The sequence below is a fragment of the Haliotis asinina genome, chromosome 9, assembly GCF_037392515.1.
Source record: "Haliotis asinina isolate JCU_RB_2024 chromosome 9, JCU_Hal_asi_v2, whole genome shotgun sequence".
In the NCBI taxonomy this organism is placed as follows: Eukaryota; Metazoa; Mollusca; class Gastropoda; order Lepetellida; family Haliotidae; genus Haliotis; species Haliotis asinina.
Genome location: NC_090288.1, coordinates 46,338,081 through 46,361,417, shown reverse-complemented (window position 1 = coordinate 46,361,417; position 23,337 = coordinate 46,338,081). Strand labels below are relative to the sequence as shown.

At 40.6% G+C, this 23,337-nt stretch overlaps 1 protein-coding gene across 1 annotated transcript in view; it reads right to left on the bottom strand.

Annotated features, from left to right (window-relative positions):
• The window catches only part of LOC137296868 (putative nuclease HARBI1), a 30,429-nt gene extending 7,964 nt beyond the window's left edge, over positions 1–22,465 (bottom strand). Inside the window, exons 1-5 of the mRNA XM_067828745.1 lie at positions 22,457–22,465; positions 19,117–19,180; positions 18,834–18,953; positions 18,521–18,748; positions 1,747–1,966 (exon numbers count right to left, since the gene is read on the bottom strand). Of these exons, the coding sequence (XP_067684846.1) occupies positions 1,747–1,966; positions 18,521–18,748; positions 18,834–18,953; positions 19,117–19,180; positions 22,457–22,459 (635 nt within the window). The 5' untranslated portion in view covers positions 22,460–22,465. The remainder of the gene's footprint in view (positions 1–1,746; positions 1,967–18,520; positions 18,749–18,833; positions 18,954–19,116; positions 19,181–22,456) is intronic.
• Between the last annotated feature and the right edge of the window lie 872 nt (positions 22,466–23,337).

Here is a 23,337-nt window from a genome sequence, read left to right as displayed (position 1 = left end):
ATGAAGAGCTTCCACATTAATCAAACCCCGACCTCCAGAATTGATTGGCATATATAAACGATTAAGAGAGGAACGAGGGTGGTGTGCTCTGTTATCAGACATGATCCTTCTGGTCAGGCGGTCAAGATTCTGGATGTCTTGTTTTGTCCAATCAACTACTCCAAAGGAATAGGAGAGGACTGGCACAGCAAAGGTATTGGTGGCTTTGACTTTGTTTCGAGCATTTAGCTCTGAACTCCAGATTTTCTTTAAACGAGATTTATACTCGGCCCGAAGTTTATCTTGAATCTGGGCATTCTGGAGCGTGTCTCGAACTTGCATTCCAAGATAGGTGTAGGCCTGATCTTCCACAAGATGCTCAATAACTCCTCCCCCTTGTAACTTGACCGATCCATCATTAGTTACCTTGCCACGTTTCAGATGAAGAGTATTACATTTGTCGAGTCCAAATGTCATGCCAATATCATTAGAGAAGGACTCGACAAGGAGAACCTGTTCTTTCAAATTGGTCTCTCCTTTGGCAAGGAGCTCGATGTCATCCATATAGAGGAGATGAGTAAGAGGTGTTGGGGATCTGTGCTGAGGAGGTCCGGGATGGTAACCTTCCTCCCTGTTGAGCAGGAAACTCAAAGGATTCAGAGACAGACAAAAAAGCAAAGGACTGAAGGAGTCCCCCTGGAAAATTCCCCTTCTGATTGGAATAGATTCCGAAGTCTGCACCTCTCCTTGCGAGTACATCTCAAGTTGAGTCGACCAGCAGCTCATTAAAGACTTGAGTAAATCAAGTAGTCGCTCAGGGAGGTCAATACACTGAAGAGACTTCAGAATCCATTCGTGAGGGACAGAGTCATATGCCTTTTTGTAGTCTATCCAGCACATGGAGAGGTTGCGGTGGTATGTTTTAGCCTCTTCCAAAATCATTTTCTGTACAAGAAGTTGATCCTTGCACCCCCAACATCCCTTTCTCGCCCCCTTCTGCTCTCTGTAAATTATCTCATTGGACGAGCAGTAAGATGACACGAGGTTTGTTAAACACCCTGTGAATAATTTATATTGAGTATTCAAACACGTGATAGGGCGGAAGTTTTTGGGATCAGTCAAGTCTCCCTTTTTGGGAAGGAGTATTGTGCGACCTTTGCAGAACCATGGAGGAACATCACCTGTGTCCACAAGAGAATTGAAACAGTGAAGCAATGGTGTTTGGACACAGGGAAACAGTTTCCAATACCGGTTTCGAATGCCATCAGGCCCTGGAGCTGTATTAGATTTGGACTTTTTAATGACACTTTTCAGGCAATCTGGGGAGATGTAACAGACAAACGACCTAGTTACTTTCTCATGCATTGCATGGTCATAATCACTTACCCATGGTGCCTCCAGGTTACAGTTGCCGGGTACAGACCACAACTGTTTCCAGAACCTTTCATTGGCAGCCATGGGAGGCCGTTTATCATGCTCACCATCACCACCTGTTTTAAGTTGCTTACGTTATTATTATTATTTTTTACAGATTAGAATGAAAATGCAGCAGAGAGGGTTCGGGTATTATTATTATTATTATTATTATTATTATTATTATTCAAATGATTATGATAATAAATATGATCATCTGTTGGATATATATATGCATGTAACGCAAGGTTTAATTTGGTTATGTTTTTCCGTATTATGTGTATCCAATTATGATCGCAAGTTTTTACAAACTAGCAAGAGAGGTTACTCCAACATTTTGTGGATAGTTCTTACCGGTTGTAGCGTGCCTGACTGCCGGGTTCTGGGCGAAGGAATGGAGTAAGCAGCCAACGTTTAGACGGATAACCACTATCACCGAGAAGGTGACACCCAGCTGGCAAGTTGTTGCTCTCCATTAAACGGAAGAGGCCACTCTGAGAGAGGATTCTTGAGTCGTGTGTGGACCTAGGCCAGCGTGCCACAATGTCAATGATACGGTCGAAGGGATCGAACACTACCTGACAAATACAAATCCACAGCAACAAGTTTACAAATTTCTTACAACCAATCGACGATTCAAAATTTTGTGAGATTATTTGGATATAAGCTTTGAGAACACAAATATATGAATCTGTGAAGAAAATACCTGTGTGTTTATGCTGTGGTAGTGATGTCGATTGAGGTAAACATCCTCATTTACAGTTGGTGCCTGTATTTGTATATGCGTGCCGTCAATGACGCCGATCACCCCTGGGAAGTTCGCCGTCCGGTGAAACTCCACCTTGTTGCGTTGACACTCTGCGGGACTGGGAAAATGTATAAACCGTGCCACCATGGCAGGGGCGGACAAGGCTTCAACAGTCGTGTATATCGCACGTGAAACGCTCGGTTGACTCAACCCGTTATCATCCCCATTACACAATTGAAACTTGCCTGTTGCCAGAAACCTCAAAGTTACTAAGAGCTTTGTTGTTGCATCAATAGCATGATTCCGTCCAGTCAGTGGCTGTATTTGTGCTCCAATAAGTTGCAATAAAAACCTAATACCTTGTTGATTCAGTCTGTATCTTCTAAGTAGTTCCTCGTCATTCATATCATTGAATCTGTTGGATCTTGGTAAATATACACGCTGTGCGGCTGCCATTTTGGTTAGACTTAAGTTGAAATCCTATATTTAAGCCTACATGGGTGCAGGCTTAAGAACTAAGTCAAAAAACAACAAGACTTAAGTCTAAAACTTTTATTGAATATGACTAAGAATAAAGAAGTGATTTAAGACAAAACTTAAGTTTTTCAAAAAAAACTTAAGTCATTTTTATAGACTTAAGTTTTTTTTAGGACTTAAGACTTTTTTAGAATACCGCCCCAGGGTGGTACCATTGATGGATTATTATTATTATTATTATTATTTACAGATTGAGATAGAAATGCAGCAGAGAGGGTTCGGGTGATCCTGGCACAGTCAGGCTGGTCAAGCTCATCATCAGCTCAGGGCCCTCGCCCCCTCTACACGCAGCCCAGACAGCGAATGGGACTTCTCCCAGGAAACACTGCCTAGTCGAACCCACCAAGAACTTTCCGGAGAATATGGAGGCTCCCCAACACTGCAGCCTTCTGCATTACCCAGATTGTCAGAAGGGCTGTGCTCCCGGTGGAGAACCCGGGCACTCTCCTGATCTGCGCCAAGAAATCTGGAGGTACCAAACCAAGGGCACCGAGAACAATGGGGAGCCTGACGACAGTGTACTTGGGATGCAAGCGAGACATTTCAAAGGCGAGGTTCGCATATTTATCATGCTTTTCCTGAATCTTGCCAATCACATTGCTGTCAAAAGGGACAGAAAATTCAATGATATAAATAATTTCATTGGCTTTATCAAAAAGGACAAGATCAGGTTTGTTGGCTGGAATTCGTCTCAGGCTGTATATTGGCCTATTCCAGAGAAGTTTGTAGCTGTCATTTTCCAGGACGCCCTGGACATGCTCAGGGTCGTACCATGGATGGACCTCGGAGTCAAAGCCACAGGCATGGCGGAGACGATAATAAAAGCAGCGAGCCATGCCATCATGTCTTTTAAGATATGCTGTTTGTGCCAAGGAAGGGCATCCACTAACAAGGTGTTGGACAGTCTCTGTAAATTGATTGCAAAGACGACATTTCATATTGATATTTTCTTTAAGAATCACATTCTGGCGATTGCGAGTGGGAAGTGACTGGTCCTGAGCAGCAAAAAGGAAGCCCTCAGTTTCACATTTGAGACCAGCCGACTTCATCCAGGCGAAGGAGTCGGTTGGATTGCTGTTCTGTTCCACACACTGCATATACACACGATGCAATGGCTTCTCAGACAGCTTCTCCACAAAGGACCGACTCTGGGCAGACTTGGTGAAAGACTTCACCTGGTTTACTCCCATCACTGTACCGTCCAGCAGTACATCGCCATCAACAAAATCAACTTCAAATTTCAAATTGTGTCCAACAACCTTGGCACGCTTAAAGTAGCTGTGGAATTCCTTGCTTTCATCATGAATCTTGACGTGCATCACCAGAGGATCATCTGACAAATAAATATGTGCGAAAGTACACAATAACATTCTGTCATGAAGAGCTTCCACATTAATCAAACCCCGACCTCCCGAATTGATTGGCATATATAAACGATTAAGAGAGGAGCGAGGGTGGTGTGCTCTGTTATCAGACATGATCCTTCTGGTCAGGCGGTCAAGACTCTGGATGTCTTGTTTTGTCCAATCAACTACTCCAAAGGAGTAGGAGAGGACTGGCACAGCAAAAGTATTGGTGGCTTTGACTTTGTTTCGAGCATTTAGCTCTGAACTCCAGATTTTCTTTAAACGAGATTTATACTCGGCCCGAAGTTTATCTTGAATCAGGGCATTCTGGAGCTTGTCTCGAACTTGCATTCCAAGATAGGTGTAGGCCTGATCTTCCACAAGATGCTCAATAACTCCTCCCCCTTGTAACTTGACCGATCCATCATTAGTTACCTTGCCACGTTTCAGGTGAAGAGTATTACATTTGTCGAGTCCAAATGTCATGCCAATATCATTAGAGAAGGACTCGACAAGGAGAACCTGTTCTTTCAAATTGGTCTCTCCTTTGGCAAGGAGCTCGATGTCATCCATATAGAGGAGATGAGTAAGAGGTGTTGGGGATCTGTGCTGAGGAGGTCCGGGATGGTACCCTTTCTCCCCGTTGAGCAGGAAACTCAAAGGATTTAGAGACAGACAAAAGAGCAATGGACTGAAGGAGTCCCCCTGAAATATTCCCCTTCTGATTGGAATAGATTCCGATGTCTGCACCTCTCCTTGCGAGTACATCTCAAGTTGAGTCGACCAGCAACTCATTAAAGACTTGAGTAAATCAAGTAGTCGCTCAGGGAGGTCAATACACTGAAGAGACTTCAGAATCCATTCGTGAGGGACAGAGTCGTATGCCTTTTTGTAGTCTATCCAGCACATGGAGAGGTTGCGGTGGTATGTTTTAGCCTCTTCCAAAATCATTTTCTGTACAAGAAGTTGATCCTTGCACCCCCAACATCCCTTTCTCGCCCCCTTCTGCTCTCTGTAAATTATCTCATTGGAAGAGCAGTAACATGACACGAGGTTTGACAAACACCCTGTGAATAATTTATATTGAGTATTTAGACATGTGATAGGGCGGAAGTTTTTGGGATCCGTCAAGTCTCCTTTCTTGGGAAGGAGTATTGTGCGACCTTTGCAGAACCACGGAGGAACATCACCTGTATCCACAAGAGAATTGAAACAGTGAAGGAGTGGTGCTTGGACACAGGGAAACAGTTTCCAATACCGGTTTCGAATGCCATCAGGCCCTGGAGCTGTATTAGATTTGAACTTTTTAATGACACTTTTCAGGCAATCTGGTGAGATGTAACAGACAAACGACCTAGTTACTTTCTCATGCATTGCATGGTCATAATCACTGACCCATGGTGCCTCCAGGTTACAGTTGCCGGGTACACACCACAACTGTTTCCAGAACCTTTCATTGGCAGCCATGGGAGGCCGTTTATGATGCTCACCATCACCACTTGTTTTAAGTTGCCTATAGAATTGCTTTTCATTATTTTTGAAAAGTTTATTTTGTTTGATAAATTTGTTTCTCTTTTCCCATTTTTTCTTTCTTTCAGTCCAAATTTTTATTTTTGCCTTAAGGGAATCGACAATTTGGAGAAGTACCTTTTCTTTTGTTGTTTTGTACTGTAATTTTAATTTTCTCCAAATTGCCTTTTGTCGTTTAGACATGGGATTCCCTGATGATCTTAATTTCAGGCACAGCTCTATCCAGGAAATATATTTTCTAGTTTCTGTTAATTTCACTTGAAACCGGTTTTTTCTTGGTTTATTGTTAGTAGTATTAGAAGACTTTTCTTTGGAAACTGTGTGAATTTCCTCCAAGGTTCGAGCGGCAGCATAGATACAACAATTTACTTCATGTAATGAACAGTCCACAGGAAGTTTTGAAGAGATAATTTCATTAAGTAAATCAATTTCATTTTTGGGAAAAGACATGTTAAGTTGTTTAATTGGCCTCCGTTTCTCTAAAGGTAAATCACAAATTTCCTCATAAATAGAAGTAAACAAAATATAAACAGGATTTTCGGTAAGGTCTGCAACTGAAGAAGAGGAAGAGTGAGGGTCCAAAATTTCGGGGCCAACTGGCTCTTTCTTGGAAGAGTTTCCACCAGGAAGAGGAAAGAGGTTGACGCGGACGTCCATAAGAAGTTTTGGGTCTGCTGCCACTTGAGCATTTTGCTCTTGCAAAGGTTCCTGACGGGCACCAGTTGTGGGTTGAACTGGCTCACGGGGCATAAGATGTTTTAGCCGCCGGAGTTGATCTCGGAGATTTTGCTCCGTCAGGTAAGCATACATGGGCATGGCATTGTCCCAATGCAGCTTAAGCGACTTGCCGTTAATTCGTGGATTTTCAGGCCATCCAGTCGCTTTCGCACACTCTAGTAGTGTGGATTTTAGATGTTGTGACCAAGATATTCTTGGTCGGGTTCTTTGCCTTCCCCTGGGGCAAGTCCCATCTCCAGTGTGGTTGGTGTCACTACCGGAGGAAGGCTGACTGGGCTGCGGAGTTGTAAGATGTTTTTCTCCTTGTTTGTCTGTAACCCAGTAAAAACCAGCTTCGGGGGGTCAGCCCTAAGTGGGTGATGTACGTTCAGTTCAGGGAATAAAATTCCCCTATCTAGGCCCACCACGGAGAGGCGTACATCATCAGGCCCATATTATTATTATTATTATTATTATTATTATTATACTTAGGAATTGACTGCTCAGCGATATCATTTAACATAGCTGAAAACAACTCTATCGGATCTGATACATTCATAAAGTTTTCCAGTATTAATTTTTCCATACAAAACATTTCATATAAAGAGCAATTGGTCTTATTAAAGTTCCACCGTGATAAAGGTGGATCACCATCAGGTTTGACAGCTCTTAGGAAGTGGTCACTTCCGCAAAGGTCATCTTGAACAGACAAGTCAAATTCGTTGTAAACATTTGAATCAGCGAGGGACAGATCACGAGCAGAATAGGTTCCTGTTCCAGGATGTAAATAGGTGTTTGATTCGTCATTAAAAACCCACAAGCTATTATCAGATATAAAATCCTCAATAATCTGGCCTTTGTGGCTTGTGCTTGTACTTCTCCATAAAGGGTTGTGCCCGTTCAAATCGCCCATGATGATACAGGGCTTTGGTAATTGATCACAGAAATTTTGGAGATCAGTTTGCTGGAGAACAGATGAAGGTGGAATGTACAAAGAACACAGAGTAACTACAATGTGCATGCTGTGGCGAAGAGCTACAGCTTGGAGATTTGTATTCAGGTGAAGTGAACATCATTATGAATGATGTTATGTCGAACTAATATAGTTGAACCTCCAGTTGCTTTATCCCCTGGAGGAGAAAGTGAATGATAAGAACAATACTGCCTTAAATCAGATGTATCAGTATGTTCGAGATACGTCTCTTGGAGACATAGTGCTGACGGTTTAAGGTCCTGTACTAATAACTGCACTTCATGAAAGTTATGTTTAAGTCCTCTGCAATTCCACTGTACTAGATTAGCTGAATGGCTCATGGAGGGTTAAGCATCTAAGGAACGGTAACGGGAGATACTGTTCTACCTTTCTTTTTGGGCGAGTGACCATTTGAATGACCACCAGCGCTCACATGGGTGGATACTTCAGTATCCATATCTTCGAGCAATCCATATTTATTATGAAATTGCACTGTATCTTTTAGTGCTTTTGGCAATCTGTCAGACTGAATCTTTTTTTATTGTATCCACTTGGTAGATTTGGACGATTTGATTTGATTTGGGTCTGTCTGTGTAGAAGATCTGTGACCGGTTTGGAATTTACGGTATTTTGTGATTGATCTGAAAGGGATGGTCGGAATGTACCCAGGAAAGATCTGTCTGACAGGATATAGACACCGTGACCTTTTTAGTTACTGAAGCATATGATGGACTTACTGAATCAGGTGCAAGAAGCTTGGCTTCTGTTCTTGGCTTGAGTAACTGAGTCGTTTTTCTCTTTTTAACCTCTGCACAGTGGCCTCTTATTTCCACAGAGGACAGTCTTGAGAAGATGCCATATGGTCACCAGTGCAATTTAAACACTTGATGGTGTTGGTACATGTTTTCCCATTATGGTCAGGTTCTCCACATCTACAGCAAGCTAACTGATTCCTACAAGAAATTTGCCCATGGCCGAACTTCTGACAGTTAAAAGAACGAGAGGGTGGCAGAAATGGGGTGTCAGAAGTCAAAAGATATGTATTGGACGGGAATACACGGTCATCATTACGATGTGTGAATCTTTTTGCCTCGATGACACCTTGACTTCTGAGCTGAGACCCAATGTCTTCAACAGATATGTGAGCGAGACTTCGGTCTCTGTCACGGATTAGTCCTTTGGAAAAGTTAAGTGTCTTCTGTCCTGAACATGTAATTGGAATGTCAGCTAGTTTGGTTGACGTCATGGGGTTAATTGCCTGTGACTTCCTGATACATTCAACCAGAAGACCCCCAGACCGTAAACATTTTTCAACTCACCAGCTTTACCTCGTAGGCCCTTTTCTAACAGAAATGGGGGATAAGAAACAAGGGTTCGTTCACCCTATGCTTCCAAAACAAGAAAGCGTGGCCAAGTATCCCCTTCAGAACATAACAATTTCGTCACAACGTCATCATCATCAGAGTCAACCCCAGAATCAGATTCTGAAAGTTGCCGTTTTGGTTTTTTATGATTTTGCTCACTCACAATGAGTAGCATAATGGTTCATCAAATCTGTTCCCTGCCCTCCATGGAGCGCCAACAGGGGAGATGTCATACGTAAGCAGGGTTCCAGCAAACTGACACCAGAGGGTTACAGAAATGATATACTCCAGTATACTCCAGGTGGTCCACGAGCCACCGCCTTCTGGGAAAAAGCTCTAGGCAAGAATATAAAATAAATTCATGAACGTTCTGAGTATTCAGAATGAAGGTACAGAGTCAAGATATAACAAAAGTACATACCACAAGGCTCGGCGTGACCAGCCGATTGATAGAATCGGGCCCATTCTACCACCCGTCCAGGTAAAGTTAGAGCCAAAGTAGCGTGTTGGCCACTGCTCCCATGCCCTCAGCCACCAGGATCCCCTCCTCCACCAACACAGGGGCGCAACCCATGGCAAACAGGTTGCCCAATTCAGTCGCGTCTTACGACCAGCAATGCGGTGCTGTGGACACATGCTGTCTCGTGTCCACACGGGAGAAGAGCGCTTAGTGTTACCCAGGAGGTGGCTTTTCATAGGCGCCCGTTTCATCATAATCAATGGCCACTCATAAATGTCAGCAGCACTGATAACATAATCAATTAGCGTACCCTGAAAACAATCAGCTTAAGGAAGATAGAAGATGATCTAGATCTTGCTTTACTCTTCATTCCACTTACAAAATCTGCAGTCTACTTTTCAGTCTACTGTACTCATTCACACTGATATTGAAGAATATTGTTAATTGTAGTATAAATTGAATAAATTTACAGTACCCATGTAGCCTGATACAGTTAGTTGTAACTACACCTGAGCATCTGTTAGCCTATTTTGCCCTGCCTCAAATTATATTTGCTATCCCAACATTGACGTTAGCAAGTCATTGCAGCTGCAATTTGCGTTCGTCTCGCACAATCACATATAGTTTAGGCTGTGAGTGACAGGGTAAAAAATTATCATTCCGTCAATGTTTCATTTCTGATGGTAACACATTCGTAATTCAGCAAAGTGCCTTCCTGCATTGTTCCCTCTGTCCCTCGCGCTGAGAACCAAACCAATAGTTTTGCCCTGGCGCATTACAGTAAATATTGCAAGTAAGACCGTTCAATTTTAGAAAATTATTATACAGATACATGGTGAGGTAGCAAGGTTATCTCGCTTAATGAAACAAGAGTCATCAAAGATGGGAGTGAGTGAGTGAGTGAGTTAATATTTAACGTCACATCGGCAATATCTCAGCCATATCGTGACGAGAACGTTAAATACTGAAATGAAATATATGGATACTATAAAAACCTGTCAACGAGGGACAGTAAAACAACTAGAATATCACAATTGGGATTAAAACTAGTGTGGAAAATTAAAACTAATATCACTATTCGGACAATACAACATAAAAACAGGCTATAGATCGCCAACAACTGAAGGTAGATCACCATACTAGGGGCCATGGGGACTTACAGTACCTTTGCTACCTGCATGGACCCTAGCTGGATTTACATCATCCCCTCAGCTGTTAGCAATTTAGTCACATCTAGCCAAAAATTAAAAAGACACATATATTACGATTATGAACAGTGGAAAGTTTAAATTTACTGTGAATGCTTTTGGACTTACGTACCCTCTCAGGAGGACAATAATTTTACGGTACTTCAACCCCTTTTGAGGGCACAGCCACCAACAATTCAAGTTACTAATTCAAACTTCCAATAATTAAAATACATCTATTTACACAACAAGTTTTCAAAATTCAACCAAAAAATCAATGTATTTTAAAAAACCAATAATTAAATGAGACCTAATGCTGGTAAAAAGATCCGTGATTGTTTTAACTGTATAATACTTATCCCTTGTGATGGAGAATTGAACACAGTCAAGCAGGATATGCTTGACCGTGACTCTCTCATCACAAGGGATACAAAACGGAGGATCCTCACCTTTCAATAGGTATGCATGTGTATATCGTGTATGGCCAATACGACATCGTCTTAAAATAACCTCTTCAAATCTGAACTGACAGCCCAAGTAGGTGTAACCAATATACGGTTTTATTTCGTGTAATTTATTTATACCTACTTGGGTGTCCCACTTTTTCTGCATCAGATCACGGATGTAGGTTCTAATGCTAGCTTTGTAATCACAGTAGGAGATAAGAAGTGTTGTTACAGATTTGTTGAGTGCTGCCTTGGCAGCAAGATCGGCCATTGTGTTACCAGAAATGCCTACGTGGCTTGGTAACCAACAGAAGACGATGTCGTATTGGCCAGTGGCAAGATCATTATACAATTCAATAATATCAATTAAAAGTGGATGTTTACATGATAAAGTTTTAATCGCCTGAAGACAAGAAAGAGAGTCTGAATAGATTATATATTGTTTATGTTTAGGGTGTCTTTGAATATATTGAAGAGCTGTTAATGTGGCGTTAGCTTCAGCTGTAAAATAGAACTATTATGTGGTAATCTAGAAGATATTGTTCTGGATCCAATGACAGTGACACAAGCTACTGCGCCACCATCCTTGGACCCATCTGTAAATAAGGATTTATAATCGCTATATTTATGTTGTAATTGATTATATTCGTGCTTATATTGTAATTCATTAGTTTCTGATTTTTTAAATGTGGTCAGTGTCAGGTCTACTTGGGGCCTGACCAACTGCCAATGAGGAGAAGAAATAGTGAGTGAGTGCGTGAGTTAATATTTATCGTCACATCGGCAATATCTCAGCCATATCGTGACGAGAACATTTAATACTGAAATGAAATATATATATCTATTATAAAACCTGTCAACGAGAGACAGTAAAACAACTAGAATATCACAGATGAGAATATAAAACTAATAACTATACCTAAAACAATTGATCTATAGAGGACAATACAAGATAAAAACAGGCTATAGATTGCTAACAACTGAAAGTAGATCACCATACTAGGGACCATGGGGACTTACTGTACCTTTGCTACCTGCATGGACCCTAGCTGGATTTACATCATCCCCTCAGCCGTCAGCAATTTGGGAAACCTAGCCATGCAAATAAAAAGACACTTATGCTACGATTAAAAACATGAAAGTTTGAATTTACTTTGAATGTTTGTGGACTTACGTACCCTCTCAGGGGGACAGTAGTTTTACAGTGCTTCAACCCCCTTTGAGGATACAGCCATTAACAAGCACAGTCCTGAATTTAAACTTCCAATAATAAAATATTTATCTATTTACAATTCAGACAATAAATCTAATTCTTTTAAAAATGCAATGATTAAATGAGAGCTTGTGTTATTAAAAAGTTCCTTCAGAGTTCCTGAATTAAAATACTGATCCCTTGTGATGGAATACTCGACACAGTCAAGCAGGATATGCTTGACTGTGATTCTTCCATCACAAGGGATACAAAACGGAGGATCCTCACCTTTAAGCAAATATTTATGTGTATATCTTGTGTGGCCAATACGACATCGTCGCATGACGACCTCAAATCTGGACTGACAACCCAAGTAGGTGTAACCAATATACGATTTTATTTCATGTAAGTTATTGATACCTACTTGAGTGTCCCACTTCTTCTGCATCAGATCACGGATATACGTTCTAATGCAAACTTTGTAATCTGAATATGGAAGAAAAAGTGGTGTCACAGATTTGTTGAGTGCCGCCTTAGCAGCAAGATCGGCCATCACATTTCCAGAAATACCTACGTGACTGGGTAACGAACAAAAGACGATGTCGTATTGGCCAGCAGCAAGAGTATTATACAATTCAATAATTTCAATTAAAAGTGGATGTTTACAAGAAATATTTTTAATAGCCTGAAGACAAGAAAGAGAGTCTGAATAGATTATATACTGTTTACATTTAGGGTGTCTTTGAATATATTTAAGAGCTGTTAATATGGCGTTAGCTTCAGCTGTAAAAATAGTACTATTATCTGGTAATCTAGAAGATATTGTTCTGGATCCAATGACAGTAGCACAAGCAACTGCACCACCGTCCTTGGAACCATCTGTAAATAAGGATTTGTAATTGTTATATGTATGTTTCAATTGATTATATTGTTGTTTATACTGTAATTCATTAGTTTCTAATTTTTTAAATGTAGTTAATGTTAGGTCAACCTGTGGCCTAACCAACTGCCATGGGGGAGAGGAAAGAAGACGGGAAGGAGCTATATTGTTCAGTTCAATACCAACAGCAGCAATAAACGGCTTTATTCTGAGCCCAAGAGGTGGAACAAGAGAAGACTTTTTGCTATACAAATCCTCACAAAGGGGATTGAAGACACAATTATATGCAGGGTTAGATATTGTAAAGATAATTTGATACGGCGTTGTGCAAGAGATGGTTCATCGGCCTCAACGTAAAGACTGTCAATAGGTGAAGTTCTGAAGGACCCAAGACAAAGTCTTAGACCTTGGTGATGGACAGGATCAAGAAGTTTAAGATTGCTTTTGCAGGCTCCACCATAAACGATGGATCCATAATCAAGTTTAGAACGAACGAGTGATTGATATAAATGGAGAAGGGTAGCTTGATCCCCTCCCCATTTTGAATTTGAAACCACTTTCAACAAGTCAAGAGCTTTCAGGCATTTAGTTTTAAGTGATTTAATATGTGGTAAAAACGTTAAGTGTGAATCAAAGATTAGACCCAAGAATTTGGCTTCCTTCACAACTTTAATGGGTGTCCCACCTAGAGACAGTTCAGGGTCTTTATGTGGTTTGTATTTACGACAAAAATGTATGCAGTTAGTTTTCGATTTAGAAAATTTAAAGCCGTTTTCAAGACACCATTTATTAATCATGTTTAAACATAACTGCAATTGCCGTTCAATGGTATGCATATTTTTATCACGACAAGAAATACTAAAATCATCCACAAATAACGATCCATCAATTGAATCGTTTAAAACTTTAGATAAACTGTTGATCTTGATGCTAAAAAGAGTGACTGACAAAATACTGCCTTGTGGAACACCCTGATCCTGATTGTAATTATCAGACAGGGTAGAGCCCACGCGGACCTGAAATTGTCTGTTATTTAAAAACCTGGCAATAAATTCAGGCAAACGACCTCGCAACCCGAAGTCATGTAAATCTCGTAAAATGCCATATTTCCAAGTAGCGTCATATGCTTTTTCAAGATCGAAAAAGATAGACACAGCGTGTTGGTTGTTAATCAGTGCTTTTTTAACAAATGATTCTAAACGCACTAAGTGATCGACAGTACTTCTGTTTTTCCGGAAACCACATTGTATATCTGTGATAAGGTTATTAGTTTCCAAGTACCAAACAAGTCGATTATTTATCATGCGTTCCATGGTCTTGCAAACACAGCTTGTTAATGAAATCGGACGATAATTGGACGGATCCGTATGATCACGTCCAGGTTTAGGTATTGGTACTACTATGGCGTCACGCCATGACGGAGGAAAGTTACCCGATGTCCAAATATCATCAAAAATATTTAGGAGAGTTTCTAGGCAGGATTCCGGTACGTGCTTCAGGAGTTGATAACGTATGTTATCAGCTCCAGTAGCAGTGTCATGAGCCTGATCAAGAGCAGTGTGGAGTTCATGAATAGAAAACGTTTCATTATAATCTTCCCCGTTATCAGAATTGAAATTAATAGTTTTCTTTTCTTGTTGTTTTTGATACTGCTGGAATTGAGGTAAATAATTAGAAGAGGAAGAGTGTTTAGCGAGGGTTTCGCCCAGTTTATTTGCGATATCTGATTTATCAGTAAGTAATTAATCTCCATGTTTAAGATGATGGACAGTAGATTTAGTACCTTTACCTTTGATTTTCTGGACCATGTTCCATACCTTGGTCATGGGTGTCCGAGAATTTATTTTAGATACATAATTTTGCCAAGATTGGCGTTTGTTCTGTTTAAAAGTACGCCGTGCTTTAGTATTTAAAATTTTAAATTTATTTAAATTATGCACCATAGGATGGCGACGGAAATAATGTTCTGCTTTTTTCCTTGCCTTCCTAGCTTGTTTGCACTCATCGTTGAACCATTGGTTTTCTTATGTGTGGAACTACAGAGGACTTTGGTATACACTCATCAGCTATGGAATTCAGTTCATCCAAAAAGCATTTAATAGCCTCGGGAACGTCAATAAAACGTTCAGGTTTACGTTTTTCAGAACACAGTGTTTCATATAAAGCTATGTTAGCCTTTTTAAAATTTCGTCTTGATGATGGAGGAACATCGGATGGAGTTACAGCTTTTAATACAGTAGGAAAATGGTTACTTCCACAGAGGTCATCGTGGACTGACCATTCGAATTCATTTAGTAGTTCTGAATTTGTCAATGACAAGTCAAGAGCAGAATAGGTCCCTGTCCCAGGGTGTAAATATGTGTTGGAACCATCATTATAAATACATGAATCATTGCCAGAACAAAAGTCCTCCAACAATTTACCTTTAGCGTTTGTAGTTACACTACCCCACAGTGGGTTGTGCCCATTTAAATCTCCCATTATAATACAGGGCTTCGGGAGTTGGTCATACAGAGTTTGAAGATCGGTTTTGGCAAACGTCAAAGACGGAGAGATATAGAGTGAGCATAATGTAAAGGCAACGTGCAAAGTTAGTCGTACTGCAAGGGCCTAAAGATTAGTATTAAGTGAAACGGGGCTATGGATAATGTTTTCTTTAATTGGAATGGAAGATCCTCCCGTGGCCTTATCACCTGGAGGTGAAAAGCAATGATATACATTGTAATGACGAAGATCCAAAGTATCTGTCCGTTTTAAATAAGTCTCCTGCAGACAGATCGCTGAAGGTGTAAAATCTTGGACTAATAGCTGTAATTCATGTAAGTTAGTCCTCAGTCTTCAGCAGTTCCACTGTACAATATTGTTGGAATAAACTATCTTTTGGGGTGATTTATTGGGGATCTACCCCGCACTCTTTTGGAGGGCGACAAGCTATGTGCCCTAGAATGGACGTTTTCAGAAACGTCCATGTCTTCAAGAGACTCATATTTGTTGAACAATTGAATTTTATTTTGTGACCCTTTAGGAGCTCTGCCACTTTGTTGTTTTGAAGCATCAGGCTTAGGCTTAGGTTTACTTTTAACAGTGTGTTGAGTATCAGCTGTTGGTTGAGAGTTTGAGTGTGACTGAGATGATGATGATTTGTGATCAGAAGAAGACTTTGAGGTACTAGGAAGTGATTCCTCAGTCTGTGATGATATAGCAGGGTATAGCATCTGTGGAGAGTCGCAACTGACCCAAGTCAAGGTAGTTTGGCAGCCTGTGGATGATTTTGTTCTTTTAGTGCTAGACTCAGGTGGTGTTTTTGCTACTGTAGCATAGCTTTCTTGAAGATCAGATCTCTTTACCAGTTGTTTTGCCTCAGAAAAAGAAGATAGTCTGAGTAAACTTTATTCTGTATATCTCCATTTGCTCTTTCCAAATGGGACACTGTTTAGAAAATGACGAATGATCGCCTGAGCAGTTGGTGCATTTTTTAAAAATCACTGTCACAATATTCTGTTGTGTGTGTTTTCTCACCACAGTGAGCACACACAACAGACAATGTGCAAGTGTTCACACCATGTCCACATTTCTGGCATTTAAAACACCGCAAAGGATTGGGGATGTACAAATCAACGTTGACTTTGCAGTAACATGCTCTGATTGATTTGGGCGCATTTGGTGCAGAGAACGAAAACAGGTACGTGTTAGTTGGAACAACCTCATTATTCTTCCGGCTTGAAAATCGTTTTGCATCTATCACTCCTTGATTCTTCATTTCCGACACAATGTCAAACTCAGTCATATCTGCAAATAGACTGTCTCGATCTCTTACAATACCTTTACTGGTGTTCAGAGTTCTATGTGCAGACACCTTACCGGAACTCCAACAAACATTTCAGTGGACAGCAGATTGGTTGCTTGTTGTTTTCTATTATATTCAAGCAACAGAGATCCTGAACGCAAGCGTTTCACATCTTTAATTTCTCCTGCTATTCCGTGGATACCTTTTGATATAGCAAACGGATTCAGCTTTAATGGATTTTGATCAAGAGTCTCAAGAAGTAGGAAACGAGGCCAATAGTCAACAGATTTCGAAGGTCGCTGTTCATCATAATCGATGTCAAGTGGACGTTTCGTTTTTTTGTTTGGGGTTTGGTATTCCATGCTAAGTGGTAATGATTCGTCATGCGAGCTCCCCACCCACCACGGAGTATCACAAGGACAATGCTAAAAACAAGCGGATCTCCAGCTTGCAGCACCAAGGATACCCGGATGATATACTCCAGCAGAAAAATTAAAAGATTAATAGTTCCACCAGATTGGCCCATGAGCCACCGCCTTCTGGGCATACGACTCTAGGCAAAAACATACATAAAATGATGGGTTTGAACGAACAATTTCAAAATAGCCAAGGATGAAAAATCAAATCAACAGTTTTATAAATTTTGAGCATTACATAGTTGTAGCTCAGGGCTTGGCGTGACCAGCCGATTGATAGAACTGGGCCAGTTCTACCACTCGTCTAGGTGAAGTAAGGGCCAAAGTGGTGTGTTGAGCAATAAAAGCAAAATGGTTCAGTCTCCTGCTGCCCTCAACTATCGTCCTCCACCGACACGGGACGCAACCCACGGCAAACAGGTTGCCCAATTTAGTCGCCTCTTACGACAAGCAATGGGGTGCTGTGGACACATTCTGTCCCGGATCCAAACAGGAGAAGAGCACTTAGCGTTACCCAGCACCCACCACGAGGAGGTGGCTCTTCAGAAGATGACATATCACCCCGACCCCCACATATTTGAAAGGACAAATCATCTGACAGTTACTTGATGATTTTGTGGATTAAGTTTGAATCGTTTCCATGGAAATCATGGACAATATAAATGCCCTGTATCTGTAAACAGCAAAAGGCACCACTTCAAGACCTGTCTCATATATCCAAGATCTGTTGAATGATATGAAGTGGTTTTTGAGTTGTGCTCCGGAAACGAAGCCCATCCACCCATTTTGAGACTAAGTCTGAATCGTTTCTATGGAAACCCAGAAAATGATAAGACACAAAACCTTGTAAATACCAAAAGGCACCATGTTGGGGTCTGCCACGTATATCTATCAAGTTTTGCTGACATATATTAGGCCCTTTTTAAGTTGTGCTCCGGAAAAGAAACACAACTCTCGGTTTTGAGACTAAGTCCGAAACGTTTCCAGGGAAACCGAGAAAATAATGAAATAAAAAAAAAACACCTGTATATGGCAAAAACCACCACGTTAGGGTCTGCTACACATATCTAGCAAGTTTTGCGGAAACGTATTGAACGGTTTTTGAGTTCTGCTCCGGAAAAGTTCTTCCCACCCCACCATTAGACTAAAACGAAAACGTTTCACGGAAAAACAAACAAACAAACAACAACAATAAAACAACAAAAACTTAAAAAAAACCAAATAAATATATAAAATAATTGAAAAATAAAGAACAAAAAAATGAAAATGCCAACAATCTGTAAATAGCAAAAGGCACAACCATAGGTTCAGTTTATTATATCTACCACTTTGAGTTTAAAAATATTGAACGGTTTTTTTTTTAGTTATGCTCCGGAAACAAAATGATTACGGACAAACGGACGGAAGGACGATTCGTCGACTATATCCCCCGCATTTCTATGCCGGGGGATAGAAAGGATGATACCAAGGGCATTTAGATTGCTTGGGAGGCAATCGGAACAACAGCGTGACATCAGCCCATCGTGAAACGATGTATGTACTCACGCCTTTCACGGATATACAGTCTGACGTGTTGTATCTTCTCTGGAACTGAAGTGTTTAGGTACACAGTCCAGGTGGGATTTGCCTCATTTTCTGTATGAGCACATGTCCATGGCTGGCTAGTGGCATTTGTGGTGGCTCTGCCGTCTACACCAAGAGCTGCTCCATACCATTCTCTGTTATTGCCCAATGAGCTACTCTGGTTGCTCGTTCTCCGCAAAGCTACGTTTTCTGAAATACACATACACATTCATTATCACAAATATCACTGACTTGTTAACATGACACTACGTCTGCCAATGTAAATTATTCTCACGTTTCTGACAGGAAGAACCGAACCATCCTTCCTGACATCTGTCTGGATCACCGCTCCGGCTGCAGGGAGTAGAGGGGAACGCGGCACAGGCAGCAGTGGTGTTGCAGTGACACTCCGCATCTATTTAAAAAGAGGTACCTCCGTTTGGCTGATTTTTATTACTACTTGAAACACATTTTATGACTGTGCAAAACAAGTATGAGGTTTGTAGTTTAGAATGTTTGTTAATCCTCATAGAATGATAGTACATCAAATGTTTCACATTGTCTGAATAAATTCCTACCGGCGAGCGCCACGGAGACACAGCCAACAAGCAGTCCCATCCAGAAAGAGCACATGTTCGATACCTAAATGAAAAGACAAAGAGAAGCGAACTTCCATTATTCCAATCACATAAACAGCGATTCTTAAAGTATCTTATAGAATGTTTATTTAAGCACGCGTCGAACTCGGCATTACAATTGACAGGCTGAAATGCTTAAGCTCTTTCGGTGCTTGACGCTCTATGCCTTAATCAGAGGATTCGAAATACTTCCACGATGGACAATCATGTTATACCGATATACTGCACTATTGCAATGGTTCGTGATAGAGTGGGGCTAGATTGCTGTATACGTGATAACTTTCACTGTTTTTTGTGACTGGAATAAGTGAGCTCCTTTCTTCGTGAAGGGGTTTTAATTTAATCACCAGTCTCGTTGTCCCACACGCGCTCAGCACCACATTACAAGCGAAATCGTTTCAATTTAACAGTTTGTTCGCTTTTCATAAGCCATTTTCGCGAATTTGGCACAGGTTAAAAGGAAGTCCAACAGAGGAAACATTATGCAAAAATGTTTAAAAAACCTATCGTAATTAGTTGATATTCCCCTGTACAAAGATAAAAAAGTACTTAAGTAACTCAAGGGGAACTTACTGTCCTTTCATTTTCTAGTAAATGGTTGACTGCCATGTTTATGTGATGTTTAGGTTCGTTTTTAATCATATGTAGGTATATTCTGATAAAGTATAATTAAGTTTGAAAATATGTGGTCAGCATGGTATGAACTGTGTTTATACATATTGTACACATTTGAATGAACGAAGACTTATCATATATATGTTGAAATATGTTATATTGTACCCTATACCTACTGCAGTCTTCTCCAAATTAACACATTTCTGACGCAATAATGTTTCTACCGGTGCATGTGTTACTAATGTTACGAGTGTGTATTTTCTGTATATTTTCTTATTAATTAAGTAATAGTTATTATTGGGTCACAATATTTAATGTTTTCAATATTAAATATGATGGGTCACATTTCGTTTTAATAGCTGGTCAACACTTTTAGCATTCTGGTTTTCCGGAATTTATCTGCTCCTAGTTTTCTATGTGTTTACTTCCAGGAGACTTATTCTATGGCAGTCTGCAGTGTTGACGACGTTCGTTTGTGCCCGAACTTTCGGGAAATGACTTAGTTAATATATATAAATCCTGGTTGCCGTGCGGAGGGTGACACACACTCATTCATATTTGCTAGAGTTACATCACTGCCACGCTTGATCATCAAAACCCGTCAACGCCTGACCTACATTATGTGCTGTCACACCGATCGCTGTGTTGACATTCTGCATAGTTGATTACCTCTCGTACTGAGACTTTGGTGAGTTTACTATATTGTATTTTGTGACCCATTGACTTAGATTTTGAATTGTATTTGTAATCAGCATTGTTATATTGACTTGTGACTTTGTATACCTTGCTCTCGTTGCATAATAATACAGAATTTTAATGTAAACGACTTGTCTTTGGTCAATTTTGCTGGTTCACAAGGGATTTCTGAAATTGTTGTCACGGTAAATTCTTAACCGTAACACTAGGGAGGACGTAAGTGCACTTTGTGAAATAGCAGACATCAGCTAGGGAAAGACTGAATATGAATTATGAGATAAACAGTGAGTGATACGGCTGCGATACGTTTAAAGTCCTTAGTACCTGTTTGACGAATTACGATTCTTGTATCGTCTTACTAATCTGCTTCGTTTTGCTCAAAATGACATCTGTATAAACAAAACGACCAGTTTTCCCGACTCATGGGAAGTAAGAAAATGAATACCGTAACACCTGTTGAATATCTTAGTTTGTATCGCATCGGTTTATATAGGACAGTGAATTTTTGCTTATATGGTACACTTACACACCTGATATCGAGTAGACTCGAAATATGACATTACATGAGATAATATAGCTTGTTGTCAGCAGTTCACGCTCTTGAGTTGATGAATGCTGCATCAAAGCACCCCTCTTTAGCAATACATCTGGCATTTGGAGACATACCATATTGTTGAGAGTGTTTTCGATTACTGTGAGAACAGTTTGAGAGAGAGAATGCTCCAGATTTTCAGGCAAGGTAGGTAACTTGAATTTCCACCAGACATACGCTTCAGACACTGTATTTATGTGTGCAATGGAACCCGTGTCAGTGCGACCAGTTATGGGGCTACTGATACTCCAGAACTGCAGAAAGGTTCAGGTTAGTTAGTTAGCCATCGTGCGACCACCGAAAGTGTAGTATATGCAATCCAGAAATAGTGGTCTGTACACAATAGCATTGCAGAAATTTCAGACATATTGCAGATGCGCCAGTAAAAGCGCCTCATGGGTACTATCAAGAACAGTATTACTCTTGGTAATATAACTCCTGTTACTGTGAAGTGTTCAATTAAAGGTCTTGTAAGCTCAACAAGGATAATTAACGGAGTACACAATCAGATTCTTATAGGATATCTTATACGATATGTATATAACGTACATATCCATGCAACTATTGCTTGCTCTAAGCGCTGGTATTTGTTTTACCTCGATCATTGGTCGTCCGTCTCAGCGTCACATCGTATTATCAATCTCAACTCCCTGGGGATTATACAATTCTTGCTGCCATTAGGCGCATCGAGTTTATTGTGGCTGTCTCATCCTAACGAGGTACCAATTAACAGTTGGGTGGACTGGGACACATAGTCTCAGTGCTTTGTCCAAGTTCACTGTACGTTGCAGTACCCGCAGCTAGGTGTATGCACGTATTCATCTGGTCATATACCAACGGATTCGTGGGTTCTTTTAATTGCACAGGGTTGTGTACTGCACACCAGTGGTTGTGAAAACACGGAAAGAGTCTGCACACAAAGGTTTTACACCCGATCAGGGGTGGTCTCAATCCCGACACCTCAGCCTCGCTGGATCGCTAGCCTTGCGCTTTAACCATCTTGCCCAGCGCACCACCGCGATTCCATGAGGGTTGTAGAATAAGGAGACATTAAAAGTGATGTCAAAATTGTGATATGAATGAATAGATATGACACGTTGTTTAAACTCACACGTACTGAAAATAAAGAGCTCTGTTCATTTGTTAACGCTCATTGCTTAATATAGGAGAGGTTCAACCTTTAGAGCTAGATCCAAACTAAACGCAGAAGAGCATCACGTCTTAAATCTCACAGGAGGATCATCTCTTTACTCTTTTACCTCTCACCACAACACAAATCATGGGGGATGAGGTGGGGTGGGGGGTGTGTGCACTCCGTAACGTTCACTACGTATATAACTTTGCATTTAACGACTTGAATACGTTGTGTTTACTCACCATGTGGTATAATGGTTGCCATCCGCAAACACGCAGTTGTGTTATCCTCTATTAAATAAATATATTTTGTACGTCTCACGTCGAAGGACCTGTACTCATCTATCACAACCATTGACTACACACTGTGAGTTTTTGACATTGGCTAACTTACCTAACTGAACTTTAAAAGGGGACTGTAATTAACACGTTTTCTACATCCGTACAAGCACAGTCATACAATCGGAACTGAGTTTCATTCAGACAAATTACAGTGATTGTAAGGTCTTTTTACAAAGCTGGAAAAATACATAATTGAAATCTTAAGGTAAACAACTTGTATTCGCAACTTCAGGTAAAACTTATTGAAAGATGTTTCTGGGAAGCGTACATAGCGTTTGTCCAACGCTTGACATGTTTACATAGGAGACACTCGAATAAGATGAAGTGTCTTGAAAGGAGAGCGTGTTGTGTGTGCAATAGCTGTCCATAAATCTGCACGGTTAAGTAGGACATTTAAGAAAGCACTGACTACAACGATGTGCGGTTACCCTCAAAGTATATGTGTCGTTAATCACAAATGGACACGGGATTACAACAAATAGGACAAACATCTGTCCGTACTTACCTCTTACATGAAGACTTCACAATTCTGTAGTACCGTGTCTGTGCACTAACACTGCACAGTAGTCGGCTACCAGGAAGTAAAAATGTTGACACAAATGGCCATGTGACCGATGAATTGTTTACTTTACTGCGCAGATACATCATGTGAGTTAACAATGTGTGATGTTAGTACGACTGCAAGAAACAGTGTTTAGATAGAGACACAGGCAGACAGATCAGTGAGTTAATATGTATCGCCTCATTGGCCATATTGTAGCAATAACGTCAGTGAGTGAGTG